Below are 22668 nucleotides of genomic sequence, written 5' to 3'. Positions count from 1 at the left end.
GCCTGTGTTTGGGAAGACCAATAAGGAGGCTATTGCAATAGTCAATACGGGAAATAATTAGTGCATGTATTAGGGTTTTTGTAGTGTCTTGTGTAATATATGGTCGAATTTTGGCTATGTTTTTTAGATGTATGTAACAGGATTTAGAGACAGATTGAATGTGGGGAACAAAAGACAGTTCAGAGTCAAGGATGACATCTAGGCAGCGAGCTTGTGAGGTGGGGTTGATTGTCGAGTTGTCAACAGTAATAGAGCTATCAGGTTGGTAACCACTATTGGCCGGTGGAAATATAATTAATTCTGTTTTGGATATATTAAGTTTGAGGTGGCGAGATGACATCCAAGATGAAATGGCAGAGCGGCATTTAGTGACACGGACCAGCACAGATGGTGACAAATCTGGGGAGGATAGGTAAATTTGAGCTTCGTCTGCGTACAGATTATACTGTACGTCTTTCGTCCGCGTACAGATGATACTGAAAACCAAAAGAGCTGATTAGTTTGCCAAGAGAGGTGGTATAGATTGAGAAAAGCAGAGGACCTAAGACTGAGCCTTGCGGTACTCCAACTGATAGAGGTAGCGAAGTGGAAGTAGAATCAGAAAAGCGAACAGTGAAAGAGCGATTAGATAGGTAGGATGAGAACCAAGAAAGGGCTGTGTTGTCAAGACCTAGGGATTGTAGTGTTTCTCTGTGAAGAGAGTGGTCAACAGTGTCAAAGGCAGCAGAGAGATTTAGAAGTGAATAATGGCCTTTAGCCTTGGCAGTGACCAGATCATTTACTACCTTCGTCAATGCTGTCTCAGTGCAGTGCTGGGAACGAAAGCCTGACTGAAGTGGGTTCAACAAGTTGTGGGTGTTAAGAAAGTGTGTGAGGCGAGTGTAGGCAAGTCTCTCTCCAGTAGCTTGGAGGGGCAAGGGAGCTGGGAGATAGGACGGTAATTTGAGAGAGAGTTGGGGGTCAGAATTTAGTTTTTTCAAAATGGGAGTGATCACTGCATGCTTGAACAGTGATGGAAAGATACCAGTAGAGAAAGAGAGATTACAGATTTTAGTTAAGTGTGGGATGAGCACAGGAGGCAGAGCTTTACTGATTTGTGAGGGTATAGGATCAAGAGGAGAGGTAGTAGAGTAGGAGGATGAGAAGAGTGTAGATAGTTCATCTTCATTAGTGGGGTCAAATGATGAGAAGGTGCCACTGGGTTAAGGTAGGGAATTGAACAAGTCACTGGCTGAGGAAGTGCATACCATTTCATTTCGGATATTATCAATCTTGTTCTTGAAATAGGAAGCAAGATCTAGTGCACTGATAGTAGCAGGTGGGTTGGGTGACGGAGGGGTAAGAAGTGATTTAAATGTATTAAAAAGTCGCTTGGGGTTAGAGGCTTGGGCAGAGATGACAGACTGGAAATATGTTTGTTTGGCATTATCCAGTGCATTATGATGAGATTGGTAGATAGTCTTATATGTGAGGAAGTCACCTTGGAGTACATGACTTTCGCCACTGACTTTCTACTTTACGTGAGAGATTTTGCAGGTGTCTTGTCAATTTGGAATGCCATGGTTGACGTCTAAGTCTACGCGGAGTTTGATGGGTAGCTGGAGCTACTTCATAAAGGGCTAGTTCTAGGGTCTGGTTTAGGTGTAATACAGCAGTCTCAGGAGTAGTGAAATTAGAAATAGGTAAGAGTGATTGTTGCAGAGAAGTGGATAGTTGTTCAAAATTAATAGCATTAATATCTCTGCGGGTTTGAGGAGGCTTGGTTGATTTGATTGGCATTGAGGTTGATGTAATGGAGGAGAGTGTGCAGGTGATAAGGTTATGATCTGAGAGAGGGAAAGGAGAATTACTGAAATCAGAAACTGAGCATAGTCTGGTAAATACAAGATCAAGGCAGTGGCCATCCTGATGAGTAGAGGATGGCCAGTCCATTGGGAGAGGCCAAGAGAGGAGGTTATAAGAGAGAAGTTTGGAGGCATGAGTGGATTGTGGACTGTCAATGGGGATATTGAAATCACCCATGATGATGGTGGAGATGTCAGAGGATAGGAAGTGAGGGAGCCAGGCAGAAAAATGTTCCAGAAATTGATTGGGTGGTCGAGGTGGGCGATAGCTGCAATACGCAGAGAGAAAGGGGTGAAAGTCCTAATAGAATGTACTTCAAATGATGTAAATGTAAGGGATGGTACCTGTGGAATAACTGTGTATGTAAAAGATTGGGACAGTAGTATTCCTACTCCACCTCCTTTACTATTACCAGGCCTGGAGGTGTGTGTGAAGTGTAGACCACCGTGTGAGAGTGCTGCAGAGGAGGCAGTGTTTGATTGTGTGAGCCATGTTTCTGTTAATGCCAGAAGATTGAGGTTATTGGAAATAAAGAGGTCATGGATGGATGTTAGCTTGTTGCAGACAGAGTGTGCATTCCATAAGGTACTTGAAAGTGTTGTGGAGGGTGATGGGAGGCATGTGATGTGTCTGAGGTTTGCTGGATTTATATTCCGTTGTGAGTAGGGCATGTGTGTAGTGCCTGCATTGGTGATATGTCACCAGCTAATAGAAGTAGAAGGAGAGAGATATAAATATAGTTGGGGCTTTTGTATGAAAGTTTTTCTATGGCGACAGGTTGTGGATGTTATGGTCAATTTATAAAAATAAGTATATAGCTCATGTGTGTTCACAAGAGGGTAGCAGATTAATAGGGCTGCTATGTGTACAGAGGGGTGAGCTGCAGGGAGAGTGAGGGATGTAATAGCCCTAGAGAAGATACCATGGAGTGAAATAAGAATGAATAATATTTGGTACATGATGATTTAGAATAAAAAGAGAAATTTCTTATAAAACAAAATAAATATAAATTTCAATTTGAAATTACCTGCTTTTTGATGTTGTTCAATGTTTGTTCAACTGTTTTTTAACTGTTTATTTTGGATACTTTGTGCATAGGATGCACAGCTCTTTTAGATCTAACTAGTAGGATATACTGTGGCTGATTAACACAGGCTACATCTGAGACATGTCCAGCTGACCTAAGGTCTTAAATTGCCTTGTGTTTGACTATGTAAACAACAATCCAGTATGCCATCATAAACTATGCTTCACTGACAACTTCACAAAAACAGGTAATGCCTATTGCAACAATTTAAGATATCACATACATTTAAATATGTTTGATTGAATAAAGTTCAGAGTGTGAAGATTGCAGGAGGGTGGATATCACATACATTTAAATAAGTTTGATTGAGTATATTATACTATAAAAGGTTGATCTGCATTTTTCTCAGCGATGAGAGCGATCCCGTGCTATTTAAAAGAGCAGGATTTGGATATTGTGAATATTATAAATGATCTAATTTCCTAATGTCTGTTTATCAACCCACACAGGTGTGCGTAAGAGGAGCCAGCATCAGGGACCAGGTGATATTTATCTGGATGATTTGAATGTTCTGGAACCTGAAGTGGCAGCACTTTATTTCCCTAAAAGGTATATTTTGTTTGTGTGCCATATATATATCTGCAGATATCCTTTTTCTATGTGCCATACATCTGGGCAATGGCAATAGTGTCTGGATATTGTATACACGTTGTTTATTCCATGTTAACACACAATAGCAAATCAGTAACCTAGGGGGTGGACAAGTGGGGAAATTACCCATAGCAACCAATCCGCTTTAAGGTAGCCTGATAAAGGACATTCTATAAAAATGAAGAGTAGAAACATAGGCGCCGGGACTGGGAGGGGGGACAAGGGGACGAGGCAACCCCCAACATCTGAGAGAGGCACCTGCTAGGTATAGGGATTGCTGTGATGTAGGAAATTGAGCATTGGGGCATACTGAGTGTACAAGTGCAGTGCATTGCTGGGTAAGTCCCATGAGACATCACAAAAGGTCAGAGAGGCATGAGCTGAGCTCTGATTGGTGGAGCTCATCACATGCTTCTATGACCTGTGGATGGGATCAGCAGCAGAAACTTCATTGGAGTGATGCATATGAGTGAGGCAGAGCCTGCTGCTACTGGGTCTATGCGATCTTTGCTGGATGCTGAGGAAAAATCATGGAGTCCCCCCATAATTAACAGAAGCAATGATGTATTTACTGTGTTGGATTCATATATTTACTCCTGTATGTAACATGTATGTGGAGGTGTAAATGATGTGGGACAGGTATGTGGAGGTATAAATGATGTGGGACAGGTATTGGGACAGGTATGTGGGAATGTAAATGATGTGGGACAGGCATGTGGGAATGTAAATGATGTGGGACGGGTATGTGGAGGTGTAAATGATGTGGGACAGGTATGTGGAGGTGTAAGTGATGTGGGACAGGCATGTGGAGGTGTAAATGATGTGGGACAGGCATGTGGAGGTGTAAATGATGTGGGACAGGCATGTGGGAATGTAAATGATGTGGGACAGGCATGTGGGAATGTAAATGATGTAGGACAGGCATGTGGGAATGTAAATGATGTGGGACAGGCATGTGGGAATGTAAATGATGTGGGACAGGCATGTGGGAATGTAAATGATGTGGGACAGGCATGTGGGAATGTAAATGATGTAGGACAGGCATGTGGGAATGTAAATGATGTGGGACAGGCATGTGGGAATGTAAATGATGTGGGACAGGCATGTGGGAATGTAAATGATGTGGGACAGGCATGTGGGAATGTAAATGATGTGGGACAGGCATGTGGGAATGTAAATGATGTAGGACAGGCATGTGGGAATGTAAATGATGTGGGACAGGCATGTGGAGGTGTAAATGATGTGGGACAGGTATGTGGGAATGTAAATGATGTAGGACAGGCATGTGGGAATGTAAATGATGTGGGACAGGCATGTGGGAATGTAAATGATGTAGGACAGGCATGTGGGAATGTAAATGATGTGGGACAGGCATGTGGAGGTGTAAATGATGTGGGACAGGCATGTGGGAATGTAAATGATGTGGGACAGGCATGTGGGACAGGTATTGGGACAGGCATGTGGGAATGTAAATGATGTGGGACAGGCATGTGGGAATGTAAATGATGTGGGACAGGCATGTGGAGGTATAAGTGATGTGGGACAGGCATGTGGAGGTGTAAGTGATGTGGGACAGGTATGTGGAGGTGTAAGTGATGTGGGACAGGTATATGGAGATGTAAATGATGTGGGACAGGCATGTGGGAATGTAAATGATGTGGGACAGGTATGTGGAGGTATAAATGATGTGGGACATGTATTGGGACAGGTATGTGGGAATGTAAATGATGTGGGACAGGCATGTGGGAATGTAAATGATGTAGGACAGGCATGTGGGAATGTAAATGATGTGGGACAGGCATGTGGGAATGTAAATGATGTGGGACAGGCATGTGGGAATGTAAATGATGTGGGACAGGCATGTGGGAATGTAAATGATGTAGGACAGGCATGTGGGAATGTAAATGATGTGGGACAGGCATGTGGGAATGTAAATGATGTGGGACAGGCATGTGGGAATGTAAATGATGTGGGACAGGCATGTGGGAATGTAAATGATGTAGGACAGGCATGTGGGAATGTAAATGATGTGGGACAGGTATGTGGGAATGTAAATGATGTAGGACAGGCATGTGGGAATGTAAATGATGTGGGACAGGCATGTGGGAATGTAAATGATGTAGGACAGGCATGTGGGAATGTAAATGATGTGGGACAGGCATGTGGAGGTGTAAATGATGTGGGACAGGCATGTGGAGGTGTAAATGATGTGGGACAGGCATGTGGGAATGTAAATGATGTGGGACAGGCATGTGGGACAGGTATTGGGACAGGCATGTGGGAATGTAAATGATGTGGGACAGGCATGTGGGAATGTAAATGATGTGGGACAGGCATGTGGAGGTATAAGTGATGTGGGACAGGTATGTGGAGGTGTAAGTGATGTGGGACAGGTATGTGGAGGTGTAAGTGATGTGGGACAGGTATATGGAGATGTAAATGATGTGGGACAGGCATGTGGGAATGTAAATGATGTGGGACAGGTATGTGGAGGTATAAATGATGTGGGACAGGTATTGGGACAGGTATGTGGGAATGTAAATGATGTGGGACAGGCATGTGGGAATGTAAATGATGTAGGACAGGCATGTGGGAATGTAAATGATGTGGGACAGGCATGTGGGAATGTAAATGATGTGGGACAGGTATGTGGGAATGTAAATGATGTGGGACAGGCATGTGGGAATGTAAATGATGTAGGACAGGCATGTGGGAATGTAAATGATGTGGGACAGGCATGTGGGAATGTAAATGATGTGGGACAGGCATGTGGGAATGTAAATGATGTGGGACAGGCATGTGGGAATGTAAATGATGTAGGACAGGCATGTGGGAATGTAAATGATGTGGGACAGGCATGTGGAGGTGTAAATGATGTGGGACAGGTATGTGGGAATGTAAATGATGTAGGACAGGCATGTGGGAATGTAAATGATGTGGGACAGGCATGTGGGAATGTAAATGATGTAGGACAGGCATGTGGGAATGTAAATGATGTGGGACAGGCATGTGGAGGTGTAAATGATGTAGGACAGGCATGTGGAGGTGTAAATGATGTGGGACAGGCATGTGGAGGTGTAAATGATGTGGGACAGGCATGTGGGAATGTAAATGATGTGGGACAGGCATGTGGGACAGGCATGTGGGAATGTAAATGATGTGGGACAGGCATGTGGGAATGTAAATGATGTGGGACAGGTATGTGGAGGTATAAATGATGTGGGACAGGTATTGGGACAGGTATGTGGGAATGTAAATGATGTGGGACAGGCATGTGGGAATGTAAATGATGTAGGACAGGCATGTGGGAATGTAAATGATGTAGGACAGGCATGTGGGAATGTAAATGATGTGGGACAGGCATGTGGGAATGTAAATGATGTGGGACAGGCATGTGGGACAGGCATGTGGGAATGTAAATGATGTAGGACAGGCATGTGGGAATGTAAATGATGTGGGACAGGCATGTGGGAATGTAAATGATGTGGGACAGGCATGTGGGACAGGCATGTGGGAATGTAAATGATGTGGGACAGGCATGTGGGAATGTAAATGATGTGGGACAGGTATGTGGAGGTATAAATGATGTGGGACAGGTATTGGGACAGGTATGTGGGAATGTAAATGATGTGGGACAGGCATGTGGGAATGTAAATGATGTAGGACAGGCATGTGGGAATGTAAATGATGTAGGACAGGCATGTGGGAATGTAAATGATGTGGGACAGGCATGGGGGAATGTAAATGATGTGGGACAGGTATGTGGAGGTGTAAATGATGTGGGACAGGCATGTGGAGGTGTAAGTGATGTGGGACAGGCATGTGGAGGTGTAAATGATGTGGGACAGGCATGTGGGAATGTAAATGATGTGGGACAGGCATGTGGGAATGTAAATGATGTGGGACAGGCATGTGGGAATGTAAATGATGTGGGACAGGTATGTGGAGGTGTAAGTGATGTGGGACAGGTATGTGGAGGTGTAAGTGATGTGGGACAGGTATATGGAGATGTAAATGATGTGGGACAGGCATGTGGAGGTGTAAATGATGTGGGACAGTAGTGTTCACACTAGCTCCGGCGGCAGGCAGGGCACCGGAGCTAGAGAGGGCAACTTTGTGCGCGCGTGCCCGAAAAAGGGGCATGGCCATGAAATGGGGGCGTGTCTATAAGACGCTTCCCCTTTTCGTCATACTTGGGGTCGTGCCTGGCACTTACGGACACGCTGGGCAGCCCCCAAGTGCTGCAGACAGTGAGATTAGATGCTGGGCGCATGCGCCCGGCGTCTATTCTCCGCGGGACACTGCGACCCGTGGGTGAAGACTGAGCCCGCAGGCTGTGAGGGCAGGCCGCTTTTTGCCCTCCTTCTGGAGGGCAGGGTGCTTTTTGCCCTCCGGAAGGTGGGCAGGGCACCGTGCCCCGCTAAAACAGCCTAGCGGGAACGCTAGGACAGGTATGTAGAGATGTAAATGATGTGGGACAGGCATGTGGAGGTGTAAGTAATGTGGGACAGGTACGTGGAGGTGTATTGAAGTGAGAGGATTTTTGGAACTTGCAGATGAGGTAAAAGTGTTTGTTCCAACGTTTTACAAACTTGTCTAAAAACACTGCAAAAATTACTATATAGACATTTTTCTGAATCCCAAAATGCTGGATAGACTTTAATCTGAAAAACACTTGCTAACTGTAATTTTTCAACCATAAATAAGAAGTGCACATATCAGCCATTGACAGCTTTTATATGGTTCTGCTATCTCAGTTGTCACTTTTTTGGGGTCCAGGAAGGTTTCCTCACTTTTTCATGCACTTCTCCCAGGTCGCATTTTGTAGAAAAGTCGCGCACCCACGCCGCGATTGCCACAAATTTTCATTTCTAATTATATCTCGCTTTTCTCGGGTGCGCATTTGTGCGATGTCTGCGAGTTTCATTAAACAAACTTGTATTTGCAAACTCGCACCTAATAGAATTGAGGGCCTGATTCAGCTTTGGGAATAGAGCACATAACTCTGTACCCGAACGGACAAAACATGTTGCAATGCAAGTGGTGCAAATACATACATTTTATTTTGCATGTAGGTTAAATACTGGCTGCTTTTGCATGTAGCCCACAAAAACTGCACAGCTTTATTTTTACACTGCAATTTAGTCAGTTTGGACACACTGCTCCCAAATCTAACTCTCTGCACATTTTACATCTGCCCCACCTGCAGTGCAGCATGGTTTCACCAAGATGATCAGTTACGTGTTGTTTCTCACTCTATTTCCAAAGCTGAATCAGGTCCTGAGCCCACTGTGTTTGATCTATGGCTGATTGTGTGACACTGATTGCTGCAGAAAGGGGCTTGTGGAGGGTATATAGGTGGAAGACCCTGGTCATGGACTGCACCATGCACTGTAATGTGGCCTGCATCATTCCCCAGCACGTCAGCACTTTACCGGGTTTAAATTAGGAGCGGGGTAGGGTTATTTAATTTGTCTGGAAAATTAATTTTTGCAGAGATGAATTGGAGGGGAGGGAGCCCCAAACTAGAATCTCACCTAGGGCCCTGTGGGGTCTCAATTTGGCTCTGATGCAGGGATGGAAATAACACACAGGTTTTATTATTAGATTGCCTTTTATTGAATTTATCTGGTTTAATAAAGTTAGGAAAGCAGACTGCTTCACGTTGCATGATGGTCTCTGTAGTCCTAGAGCGATGCTTAAGCTGGCCACACATCTAAAGATTATCTGTCCAACTAGCCAACTAGTTTATTGGTTGGAATGAAAATCTGGTAAGGTATACAATCAGCAATTTGCTCCCAAACACTGGAAAATGGACCAAAACTGTTGTTTGAACAAATAGTTTAGATCAAACATTTAACTAGTCTGAACGACCATTTTCATCTGTTTTCTGGCATTTAGGAGCAAATTGCTGGTCATCAGTTACTCCCATACGTTACCAGATTTTCATTCCAACCAATCAACAAGTTGGCTAGTTGGATGTAAGTTGGTCTAGTGTGTGGCCAGCTTGAGTGTACAGTAGCAATAAGCTTCTAAACCTACGCCGAACTACAACTCCCGGCAGCATGCGGGCATACAAAAGCCAAATTCGCACAAGCAAAACCCATTCAGGCTAATTGATCTCTGTTATCAGGTAGGTGGTGTGGCGGGTTACTACAGCTTCCCCTTAGGGGGCGACTTGGGGCTGCCAAAATGAAATTCTATTTTGCCCCCCCCAACCTAAAAATATTGTGGCGCCACTGGGTAGAAATTAATTGGTTGTTATGGGCAACTTCTCCATTGGCCGCCTTCTCCATTAGTTATTCTGCTTGATACATCGCCTCTTCAATTTAAGTCCTTTCTCAAAGTGGTAAAAGTGACCATTACTATTAAATTGTTGGCCATTATGTTAGTGCAAGTATAAGTATCTACCGTATATACTCGAGTATAAGCCGAGTTTTTCAGCACATTTTTTGTGCTGAAAAACCACCCCCTCGGCTTATACTCAAGTCATGCCCGCATGGTACGCAGCTGAGTAGCGTACCATGCGGGCCGCGGTGGAGACTATGTCTCTGTGACACAGCTGCACCACGTGTGTAGCGGTGACCGGACAGAGTTCGGTCAGCACTACACACTGCCAAACACACAGCGGCCGGAGCCGGCCGCTGTGTGTTTGTTGTAATCAGCAGCCGATGAGAGTCTGTCAGCCATCTTCCGGCTCCCGCAGTGGGTAATGGGAGAGACGTCATCATGACGACGTCTCTCCCATAATGCAAAGCGGCCGGAGGAGCCAGTAGCAGCGTCGGGACCAGGAGCGGGGTTTCAGGTAAGAGTTTTTTGTTTTTTTTAATTACATCTCTCTGTACTGGGGGGGCTACTACTGGGGGCAGTACCAGGGGTGGATTACTACTGGGGGCTCTACCAGGGTAGGTATTAATACTGGGGGCACTACCAGGGGGGGATATTGCTACTGGGGGCAGTACCAGGGGGGGCGATTACTACTGGGGCAGTACCAGGGGGGGATTACTACTGGGGGCACTACCAGGGGGTGGGATATTACTACTGGGGGCACTACCGGGGGGGGTATTACTACTGGAGGCACTACCAGAGGGGGAATATGGGCCGTATTCAATTTGAGGCGTTAAGTCTGGATTTGCGATAATTTAGTTTTACCCCGTATTCAATTTCAAAGACTTTCCGCATAGGCGGAAAGTGAATGCAATGTAATAGGCGGTAAAGGATCGCCTATGAATGGCAGGCGGTAAAAAGTGCAGAATTGGGGTTTTGGGGTGCAACGTTTCGGGAACCCCCGTGCAGCCTTCAGACAGTCCCCCAAAGGTAATCTGTATAAAAAAAAAACTTAAGGACACCCCAAAAATTGACTTTGAAAAAGGGGGCGTAAAAAAAATTGGGGTACCAACTTAAAAACTAGCGAACTTGACTCGGGGGGGGGGGGGGGGTCCCCAAGTATGCCCCAAGTGTTTTTTTGATTGCTGGTGTTTGCGGCAGGTGGATTTTTCACGATTTTTTTAAGTCACTTTACCAAGTTTAAAATATGCTGAACCCCATTTTCAAGTACCCCAAATTTGATGGGCATAGTTGTTTTGCCCTAAAAAAAACTTCTAAATGCTCTTCTGCATCACCTTATTCAAAACCGCATTTATGCACCTGCCGCAGCTATTAGAAATCCCGACTTCCTTCAGGAGTTAAAAATGAGGGTACCCTTTGTCCTCCCCTATGTCTACACTTCTTTAGGGGGGTCCCTAGAATATTTCCCGAAAATTCCCGTTTTATTTAACCTGTAAAAAAGACGGGGTAAAAGTTTACAAAAAAAATGACACAAGGTCCCCCCCACCAAAAGCCAAACCAGCCCCAGGCTTGCCAGCCAGTGGTGGTTTCTAAAAATATGGGGAACAAAAAGTGTAGGGTTTCACTGTATTTTAGAAACCAACCCAAGGCTGCAAGGACCAGTTCTGCTTTTAAATATAGGGGTAAAAAAAAACGTGGGGATCCCCCTATATTTGAGACCAGCACCAGACCCAACCGACCGAGGTGTAATGCCACAGCCCGGAGACCCAATCACCGGGGCTCCAGGTCCAAAGCATTAGCACCACAAATCGGTCAGCGCAAGCTGGTGATCTCGGGGGAGTCGGGGACCCCCCAAAGAAGGGCCCCCCCCCCCCTCCCGAGGACCACAGGTTTACGCTGAAGCCCGGGGCTCTTCCCCATACCCCTACCACTACTGTGTTTTACAGTGGAACTACAAGTGCCAGCATGCCTGCCATTATGCACTTGTGGAACAACAAGTGTCAGCAGACATGCGGCACCTGTAACTTCACTGTAAAATAAATAGTTAAAAAATGACAAAACACACACACACACCGTGACAGTATAACTATTACACACACCTACCCATTCACACATACTTACCTATACCAGATGTACCTGTCCACTTGTCCAGTAGAATATCCTTAATACATGGCTCTGCAAAGAAAAATTCATACTCCCCTATATTCTGGCGTTGGTCTCCGCAGCAATCCAGGTACTTGGCAAAACAAAAAAACGAGTTTACGCGACCCACGCAACAGCTATCAGTGTGTGTGTTGCCACACATACTGATAGCTCCCGAATGCCAGCTGACGGAACATGCACGGAGTTGGCAGTCCCGACAGCCAATCAGCGGCCACGCTGACTGTAGAGTGGCCGCTGATTGGCTCCGGCTACTGACAGTTCCCACGTGGTGTGACTCGCCCACGTGGGAACTGTCAGTAGCCGGAGCCAATCAGCGACCGCTCTACAGTTAGCGCGGCCGCTGATTGGCTGATGGGACTGCAAAGCCCCATTCAGTCCCGTCAGCTGGCATTCGGGAGCTATGAGTATGTGTGGCAACACACATACTGATAGCTGTTGAGTGGGTCGTGTATACTTGTTTTTTTGTTTTGTCAAGTACCTGGATTACTGCGGACATCAGCGCCAGGATATAGGTGAGTATGAATTTTTCTTTGCAGAGCCATGTATTAAGGATATTCTACTGGACAAGGGGACAGGTACATCTGGTATAGGTAAGTATGTGTGAATGGGTAAGTGTGTGTAATAAAGTTATACTGTCACGGTGTGTGTGTTTTATCTTTTTTTAACTATTTATTTTACAGTGAAGTTACAGGTGCCGCATGTCTGCTGGCACTTGTTGTTCCACAAGTGCAAAATGGCAGGCATGCTGGCACTTGTAGTTCCACTGTAAAACACAATAGTTTTACATTATTTGCCCCCACCCCCCATTACATCCATACCCACCAAGCCAGGGGTATGGGGAAGAGCCCCAGGCTTCAGCGTAAGCCTGTGGCGCTCGGGGGGGGGGGGGGGGGAAACCTTCTTTGGGGGGGTCCCCGACTCCCCCGAGATCACCGGCTTGCGCTGACCGATTTGGGGTGCTAAGGCTTTGGACCTGGAGCCCTGGTGATTGGGTCTCCAGGCTGTGGCATTACACCCCGGTCGGTTGGGTCTGGTGCTGGTCTCAAATATAGGGGGGTCCCCACGTTTTTTTTTTTACCCCTTTATTTAAAACCAGAACTAGTCCCTGCAGCCTGGTGTTGGTTTCTAAAATACGGTGGAACCCTACACTTTTTGTCCCCCATATTTTTAGAAACCACCACTGGCTGGCAAGCCTGGGGCTGGTTTGGCTTTTGGGGGGGGGACCTTATGTAATTTTTTTTTTTGTACATTTTTACTTTTTTTTTTAATTTTTTTTACAGGTACAACAAAATGGGGATTTTCAGGAAATATTCTAGGGACCCCCCTGAAGATGTGTAGACATGGGGGATCACTATGGGTACCCCCATTTTTAACTCCTGAAGGAAGTTGGGGTTTCAAATAGCCGTGGTGCATTTTTGCAGAAATTTAAAAAAAAAGCGTTTTGGGACTTAAAAATATGCTAGTACCCATTTTCATGTACCGCAAATTTGATGGGACCATTTTTAAAAACGAAAAAAGTAAGCTAAATGCTCTTCTGCATCACTTCTTCAAAGTCGGGAAGAAAAAACACCTGCCGCGGCTATTTAAAAACCCGACTTTCTTTTGCAGCCAAAAATGGGGGTACCCATAGTGATCCCCCATGTCTGGACATCTTTAGGGGGGGTCCTAGGATTATTTCCCGAAAATTCCCGTTTTTTTTTAGCGCCGATCCAAGTATCGCCGGTCACGTTTTCGCCTACTTTCAAATTGAATACGGGTATACGTGGGCACGCGCGCTATACTGTGATACCTACAAAACAGGCGAAGTCGCGTTAAGTCCGGGCCACGTTAATTTATCGTGGCTCGGCTCAAATTGAATACGGGTCTATGTTGTTTAGACGAGATGGCAAAATCACACGAAATAAAAACACTATTCCTGACCGACTGATTTTATCTAACCCACAGGAGTCTCATCTCTATTATGGAGTGCCTAAAGCTGGGTACACACTGACAGATATAATGGGCGATCAATTGATTGGCCAATGTATCAGCTGCCCGTCGAGCACTGTGTACCCGCGATATGTCGGTGAACGTCGGCGTTCACGACATATCGCATTGGCTGTGCTGCACAGCCGATGGACAGATATGTCTGCAGACATATCTGTCCATAGGCAGGTGTGCACGGGCGGTCGGGAGAATTCTACACAGTCTGACTTCTACACAAAGCGCTTTTATTTGGGATTAAGTTTTTTTTTCTTTGGTGGACAGAGTACTTTTCATTTTACTCATGCATACTACAGGATGATATGCTATCATATGCAAATAATTCATCATTTTATGTGGTTTATGTATGCCATATATGCACCAGTTTTTTAGTCTGTGATATATTGTTTTAATAAATCGGTTATTTTTTTTGTCAAAAAAGATAATCACACAGTCTGTTTCTTTACATACAAGGTTTCTTATATATGCAGGATAGCACATGCCCCGTTTTTTGTATGTCATATAGATTTCACATTAGCGATAATGTAGTGTTACCTTTTCAAAGACCACAATTTTTACTCTGGCTGTTACCTTAATAGGCAGTCAGAAGACCTAGACTGAAGTCATTCAAACGTTTAATTGTTTGCACTAAGGAACCTGTACACAACAGGTTCCCTGGAGCTTCAAACACCTGACACAGAAATGTTGGCCAATTGTAAATGCACTCCAACGATTTCCCAGTATTTCACTGTTTTATTTATTTACAGTTTACGTTTATTTATTTTATATTATCTATGTTTAGTAAATTGTATATAATTTATTAACCATAAGGGTAATATATTAACTGTGTTGCAGTGACTCTGATCCCGGTTCCAGGCAGTGGATTGAGTCAGACATGTTGTCAGGCTCTCAGTCTCCACAGTCTGTGGAGTCTGTGTCTGCCGCAGACAGTGGGACAGAGTGCCTCTCCGATTCTCCAATGGACCTGCCAGATGTCACACTGTCTCTCTGTGGAGGGTTCAGCGAGAATGGAGAGATCTCCAAAGGTGAGTCTAGGTGGTGCTTGCCCACAACAGCTGATGGGCTGAGTTGGAGTTCAATTCATCAGTCTGTTTAAGTTGCATTTTAACTTTTGTTTCATTTACTTCCTGAAACTTGTTTTCTCTAATGCATTGCTAGTGAACAGAAGACATATGCTGAGTATTAGGGAACTGGACACCTCACAGGGACCAAATTACATAATGGTGTTTGGCTGCTGGACATATATACAGCAGCTGAGCGCCTCTAAGTTGCAATCATTACATCATAATATGTCTGCAGGACCTAGAGACCAGCACTAAGGCTTAAACTCAACACTCCCTGCTTCCTCTTATTATTTGCTTGCTCTCTTCTCTTCAAGCTTTTATAAGCTGAGAAATGTAACCAGATTGTGTCAGGTCACACTTGCTGTAACACTGCATCTGGCTGCTGGGGGGTTCCTCAGTACATGTGTCACATTGAGTACATATTGCTACTTTTTGATTGAAGTGTTCCCATTCCAGTCTGCAGTTACAGCTCAATTGTTACATATCCATATTGTTGAACATAATCCAATAAGTATACATTTTGGTTTTTGTTTTGTACTTCTAACAGCTCCTTTTTTTTTCTTGTTTTGTTTCTTTCGATTAATTTGTATATTTACTACAGAGAAATTCATGGAGCACATCATCACATATCAACAGTTTGCAGAAAACCCAGGAATTATTGACAATCATAATCTTGTTGTGAGGATCCATAACAGGTAAAGGAGAATACATTGTGTAATATCAATGAATATTGTCCATTGTCTCTTCTGCAAATTAATCTGTTTAATCAGTCTGTTCTGATATGTGAATATATTAAATAGATTTAATCATGGCAATCATCGCCAATATTTATCACATCTACAGATGTGTCCTCATACATCTAGCCTCAATAGACCACGCTTCCCGAGTTGCTGGAATGAGTAAGCCACCTGGTCCTGAGGTCCCGTGCAACGGGGCATCAGAAGCGCCTTAGTTTTTTGCGATTTCTGTGCAGAAAATGCGTCTTGGTTGCAATGCGGGTTGGACGCACCTGCAGACTGCGCTGATTAATTTGATTAGCGACACTTATTGTGCTACATAGCGTATTGAGGCTAGACGTAGAAGGACAGATCTGTATATTCCTGTAGAGTGTAAGCTTGCGGGTAGGGCTCTCTTACCACTTTGTCTGCCTGTTAATGTCCAGTCTTGTACCATTTGTAAAGTTCTGTAGACTATGCTGCTGCTGTATGAATGATTGTTTGATGTTCGCTTTGCAAGTACTAATGTATTGCAGTACGCATATAGGCCCTCATTCAGAGCCACTCGCAAACAGCAGTACGCTCGTTGCGTTCCGATGTTGAATAACCGCGCATGCGTCGGTGTAACAGTGCGCATGTGCGTACGGCAGATTGCGAGCTTTTTTGGTCTCGTTCGTCAAATAGCCTACAGGAAGTGACCTGTCAAATGTGATTGACAGAACAGGGCGTTTTTGGGTGTTGACGGGGGTGGAGATGGAAAAACGCAGGCGTGGCGAGGCGTTTTTGGGGCGTACATACATTAGCAAATGCGAGCGTAAAATGTGTTCGGACCGACCCATACGTCACTGGATGATCCTCTTTCCCTTCAAAATGCTCACACAGCTTAGGGTCTGGATTACTCGACCACATTGGCGATGGCCTTCTCCTCCGTCCCGGGACTCCTCAATGTTGTTGCGATTAATCACGGGAGGGCTGAAAAGCAATTAGTGTTGGATTGAAAACCGGCTTGGTATGTGTTTGGAAATCAGTTTTTTGGGTTAGCACAAAACCGTACGCAGGTGGAAATCAGAGCTGCTAATGTCAGGATGACACAATCAATTTGCGTACATTTGTGAGGGTTTATTTTGCCCTCAATTTGGTGGTTAGGGCCTATTGTAACAATAATGTCATCATGTTTTAATTTTCGCACCATTTTATTTTTGCCTCTTGAATTTGCCTCGTTATATGATTTTTTAAACGTTCCTTAAAGAGAACTTTTTTGTTTTTTTTGTTTTTTTTTTACAGTTTTTGCCTTTTGGTCCAGGATTCAATTTAACCCATTTGTACAATAATTTCACAATCCAATGTCAGATTTTTTGTTTCAATTTATTGCTCAAACAAAATTTAAAAAAAAAAAAAATTTGGGATCATCTTTTTTTGCCAAAGATATGTCCCAAAATCAAACAAATTGGCCCAACATAACTGTTGACATAAACATAAAAAAAAAATGTAAAAACATTTCACAAGAAAGGAGAGGGAAGTTTTGACCAGAAAGGAATATGAGCCAAGCACAGAAGGATTGTGGGAAAAGTCACCATTGCTGTCATCGTTTTTTCACCCGTTTGGATGGGGGAGGGAGGGCGCCAGACCGGGTCCGGGATGTCATCGGGCTGGCCTGTCCAGAGGCAGATGTTGTGGCCTCTGGACTAGGCACAGGGCTAGGCACATTTGGAGGATTGGCTGATGTTGTGCCAGAGGTGGAGGATCCTGATGTTCCGGCAGGAAGGGAGGTCGGCTCCACCATGTGCTGGCGAACGAGCTGCTCCAGGGCATTGGCGATGCGGATGTTGGCCCTGGTATTTTCCGCCAGGGCCTGAGCAATGGTCACGTTGGCCGCAGCATTTTGCTCCAGGCCTCAGCCACCCGTAGCAGACTGGCGTCCATCCTCTGCAGAATCTCCGTATGGAAATCCGATTTGAAATTGAGTTCTGTGAGGAGGGACACTGCCTGCGAGGGGGATTGCCCTGGACTGGCTTCTGCAGGGTCCTCAGCCGGATGTACTGGTTCCTCCCCTGCCGAGCCAGCAGAAATTCGGCGGCCAAGGCTCCCCTCTGGAACAGACTCATCCGCCTGTGTCTCTGTTAGGAAAAAACAGAAAAGCCTCACATTAGAATCTACATATTGGCACAATAACATTTCATAGTTGATAACATCCAAAGATTTACCTGGGACAACATGAGGAGCCGCAAAGTCTGGCATGTCCGTATCCATGTTGGACACGCCAAACACCTCCACAGGCTGCACACACCCCTGTGCCAGCTCTTCTAAATCGGTCAACTCCAATGACACAGGGGTGGGACCCCCACCTGTCCCCCTTGCATGCCTAGCCCTGTCTGCGAGTTTTTGCTTTAGGCGATATTTGAAGTCGCCCCATCTGTGGGAAAAAATGGAAGCCATTATCCTTTTGTTTAAAATGGTGTTTGTTTTTAGGGGGGGCAAGTGTTTACTTACCGCCGTTTGACATCCCGGGCTAGACGGACATAATCACCCACCCTATTGACAGCAACGGCTACCTCTTCCCACATTCTCCCCTTCTGGCTTAGACTCATATTCCTGTCTGCCTGTGGCAGGATGTCCACACACTTCTGTATCAAAACCTCCATCTCCTTTTTTGTGAAATGTGGCTGCCTTTTTTTTTTGGCAGCTTTGGCCGGAATACTGGGCCCGGCAGCCTCTTCCATGTCATCCTCCTCACCTATTTGTGTAAATATTCAGATTTCTCAAAATCACAACTTGCCCAATCTTATGTTTCAAATAAATCATTGATACAAAATGCATGAAAGACTTACCGCCTGACTCTTGGGCATTGTTTCCCTGGTCTGTCGCCATGTCCAATCCAGAAATACCCCAGAATTTTAATGTGTTTTCGTGACGTATTTATACATGCGTCCTTATTTTGCGGCCGCATCATTGATTGTGCGTTCCTATGATCCCTCCTTAATTTGTGCGGGAAACGAAACACTATTTATGGCTTGGTGTGTCTCAAGTCGAGGTTGCGTTTTTGGATTGTTGGAGGATACCTTGGCTGGAGTTTATTGTTTGCGTATAATGGAGTTGGCGGTTGGAGATTATTTTGTTTGGTAGATTTGCGTTTTTATTTTCCGTTCTCTTTTTTGTTTTTTATTTTTTTTTACCTCGTTTCTTGATTTGGTAAGTTTTGTGAAGTCTAACTTTTGATCAATTGTTGTTTCATTGTGTTTCTTCATTTTTGTAAATTTTGGATCAATAATTTCATATATTTTAGCTTTTGATTAATTTCGGACCCAAAGAGCTTTTGATTTGGACTCTTATATATTTGCTCTTGGTAAGTCCTTTTTTTATCTTGTATTTGTGAACTAATTAGCGCATTTTTCACAGTTTGTATAGTGACTTGTATTTGCAAACTAATTAGCGCATTTTTCACAGTTTGTATAGTGACTTGTATTTGCAAACTAATTAGCGCATTTTTACTACTTACTATTGTGACTTGTATTTGCGAACTAATTAGCGCATTTTGAATACTTACTATTGTGACTTGTATTTGCAAACTAATTAGCGCATTTTTAATACTTACTATTGTGACTTGTATTTGCGAACTAATTAGCGCATTTTGAATACTTACTATTGTGACTTGTATTTGCGAACTAATTAGCGCATTTTTAATACTTACTATTGTGACTTGTATTTGCGAACTAATTAGCGCATTTTTAATACTTACTATTGTGACTTGTATTTGCGAACTAATTAGCGCATTTTTAATACTTACTATTGTGACTTGTATTTGCGAACTAATTAGCGCATTTTTAATACTTACTATTGTGACTTGTATTTGCGAACTAATTTGCGCATTTTTACTACTTACTATTGTGACTTGTATTTGCGAACTAATTAGCGCATTTTTAAATGCTTATTAATAATTTTTTTTTTTTTGAGGTTGCCCTTTCGCTTTTTGGGCAAACATTTCAACCCATTTTGATGTACTGTGTGCAATGTCGTTTTGCTCTTTTGCCAAATGTGTATTTCGCATATTTTAAGTTTGGTCTATCACAAAATTTAGAAACAAAAATGCACAGAGTGAAATTTTTCAAATAATTTTTGTGTTTAATTTCAGTTTGGACGTATCATGACAATACCCCGGCACGTAAGCAGCAATGGATGGTATCATCAAGCTAAGTTGTTTTGAATTTTCTTTTGGGGTGGGTCCAAAGCCTTACATTACAATCTTGCCATTTCAGGTTGATCTAGGGCAGATTGTTCTGGCCATGCTCCCGGAAGCCGACCAACCTCAATCTCGTCCCAGGCATAGGCATCGTAGGCGTGCAAGGCCCCAGATATTTCGAACACGTGTCACCCTTTTTGGAATGCCCGATGATGAGGTTTTAAGACGCTACCGTCTTCCTCCCAAAATCATCATAGACACTCTCTCATTAATAGAGAGTGATCTGGAGCGGCAAATTGACAGTCCTACAGCAATACCACCACTTACACAATTTATGGCGGTGTTACATTTCTGTGCCTCAGGATCGTTTCAAACAACGGTGGGAATAGTGGCAGGCATCTCACAATCCTCCTTTTCCCGGATCCTGAGGGCAGTGATGGAGGCACTTTTCATGCAACTCCATCATTTTATTCAAATGCCTTTGGATATGGGTGCCCTTAGTGTGGCCAAGGCCAATTTTTACCAAATAGCTGGCTTCCCACACATCATAGGGGTTGTGGATGGTACTCACATACCACTTCAGCCTCCAGCACGGCTGGAGGCCATATTTCGAAACAGGAAACACTATCACTCCCTGAATATAATGGTGGTATGTGATGCCTCCCTCCAGATCCTGTCCCTGAATGCAAAATTACCAGGAAGTGCACATGACTTCTTCGTCATCCGGCAATCAGGGATATGGCACAAATTAACCAACCTACAAGCTGGTGATGCGTGGCTTCTGGGTAAGTGGAGACCTTTAGTACATAACAATGTTAAGCTTGATACACAGTGATCCTGATGTTGTCTATTCTTTTTCACAGGAGACAGTGGATACCCTTGCATGCCCTGGCTGCTCACTTTTTACTTGGCTCCCACACCAGGTCCACAAAGTGAGTTTAATACCGCACTTACAGCCACCAGGCAAGTGGTGGAGCGCTGTATCGGCCTCTTAAAAGACCGATTCAGATGCCTCCACCGCTCAGGTGGCGAGCTCATGTATTTGCCGGATATGGTTTCGAAAATTGTGGTCCTGTGTGGGATCTTTCACAACATCGCCATAAGGAGTGGTGTTCCAATGCAGCCAGAGGATGCCTTACCTGAGGATGGCCCCCCCGAGGTTGGTCGGAGGTCAGTATGTGGGGGTGCCATACGCGATGATGTGGTGGCCCGATATTTTAGGTAATTATCGATCAAACAACAGTGTGTATACCCAATGTGTTACGGTTTTTTAACGTTCATCTTTTTTTATATTAATTCTTGCACCATCTTCTGTTTGTTTGCATAATCTTTGGCACTCCCACGATGACTACTTCCTGCTACCCTTCAAAAACCTTTCTGTGGAAACTTCGGGAATATATTCTGACACCAATATTGCAACGCCATATTTGTGAAATCATGTGGGCATGGACCTTCGTCAACCAGTTCTTGATTTGTTGTGTGTTTGTTTATTGTTTTTGGTATGTGGAGTTTTTCTGATTATCACTGTGTGTTTTGTTTGTGAGTGACCACTTTGTATTTTGATTTCTGTTGTGAATAAATATTTGGAGAGTGTAATTTGTTTCCTTTTTGGGCACGTTAGAAGCAAGTGTAAACAAAATCCCAAACGTTAATTTTACCTAAGGGGTAACCCAGTAATGAAGCAAGTGGAGCTAAAATGTAATATGTTTTCGGGGTACTAACCAACACAACAAGGAATCGTGTACAATCAGTTGCCTTCGTAAGATTGTCCTAAGCAGTTTGGCCACCAAATAGGAACCTGAAAAATGGTGTAAACTATCATGTTGACCACCACAAAAAAGGAAAATGACATTGGTACTGGGAGGTGTTTCTTGTGCCTGTTTGCATTCAAAATACAACACACAATCTGTAGTGAGTTTCTGGGGCAAACCTTGCTTGAAGAGTCTACTTATGTCAGTGTAAAGAATCTTGGATTTACTCCAAACGCATGAGACAGAGCTTGATTTTAAACATATTTATTAAGAAACAATTTTAAAAAAAAATTAAAAAAAAAAATTAATTCCGAAGGAGGACCAACAGATGGTCAAGGGCCTGCATTAGCCCGGTGACCTGCTCCCGCATACGGCCCACACAATTCTCAATCTGTTCCCGACGCCTCTGTTCCTCTGTGGGTGACAAAAGTTTGGGGAATAATAAATTGATAATGAAGCAACATTGTCAAAAAACAAGCAAACACAAACTTACAAGCTTGTGGGCCAAAAATACATTACACGGATAAAACCCAGAAGCCCAAAATGTCGTATGCCAAAAATACAAGGGCCCTCAAAAAAGGCACACAGGTGTGATATGTGTATGTGACATCAGCAGGAACAGGTAAAGACAACCCCCAAAAATACCCTAAGGCGAAAAAAAGAAAAAAAAAATGGGGACGACACATGATTACATACAAACAGTTTGTGGTGTCCAAAATAAACTTTAAAAACATACCGTTCTCCAAAACGAGAGAGCCAGAAGCCACTCCCTGGACCACCTCGGAGGTGGCTACATTCCCCAGCCCGAGGGGCATGGTGTTTTCGCCATCCTGGGAGGGGGTATTTGGAGGAGGGACGGATGGAGGAGAGGGGGAATTGGGCTGGAGGGGAAGTAGGGCAGAAATTTCGGCCACAGGGTCTGGGGAGGAGGGGGGGAATAGAGGAATTGGGGGTTGGAGAGAGGGGCCGGGACCGGCGTCTTGTGTGGCGATGCCGCCGTAGT

General features: G+C 44.2%; 1 protein-coding gene across 1 annotated transcript in view; it reads left to right on the top strand.

The window, feature by feature from the left end:
- Positions 1 to 22668, top strand: part of LPIN2 (lipin 2) — a 183511-nt gene that overhangs the window by 99876 nt on the left and 60967 nt on the right. Inside the window, exons 8-10 of the mRNA XM_088469640.1 lie at positions 3382 to 3481; positions 14792 to 14982; positions 15623 to 15716. Of these exons, the coding sequence (XP_088325766.1) occupies positions 3382 to 3481; positions 14792 to 14982; positions 15623 to 15716 (385 nt within the window). The remainder of the gene's footprint in view (positions 1 to 3381; positions 3482 to 14791; positions 14983 to 15622; positions 15717 to 22668) is intronic.

This window comes from Taudactylus pleione, unplaced genomic scaffold, assembly GCF_031769625.1.
Source record: "Taudactylus pleione unplaced genomic scaffold, aTauple2 ptg000093l, whole genome shotgun sequence".
Lineage (NCBI taxonomy): Eukaryota > Metazoa > Chordata > Amphibia > Anura > Myobatrachidae > Taudactylus > Taudactylus pleione.
Note: the sequence above shows the minus strand (reverse complement) of the source record. Positions and strands in the feature narration are given on the sequence as shown.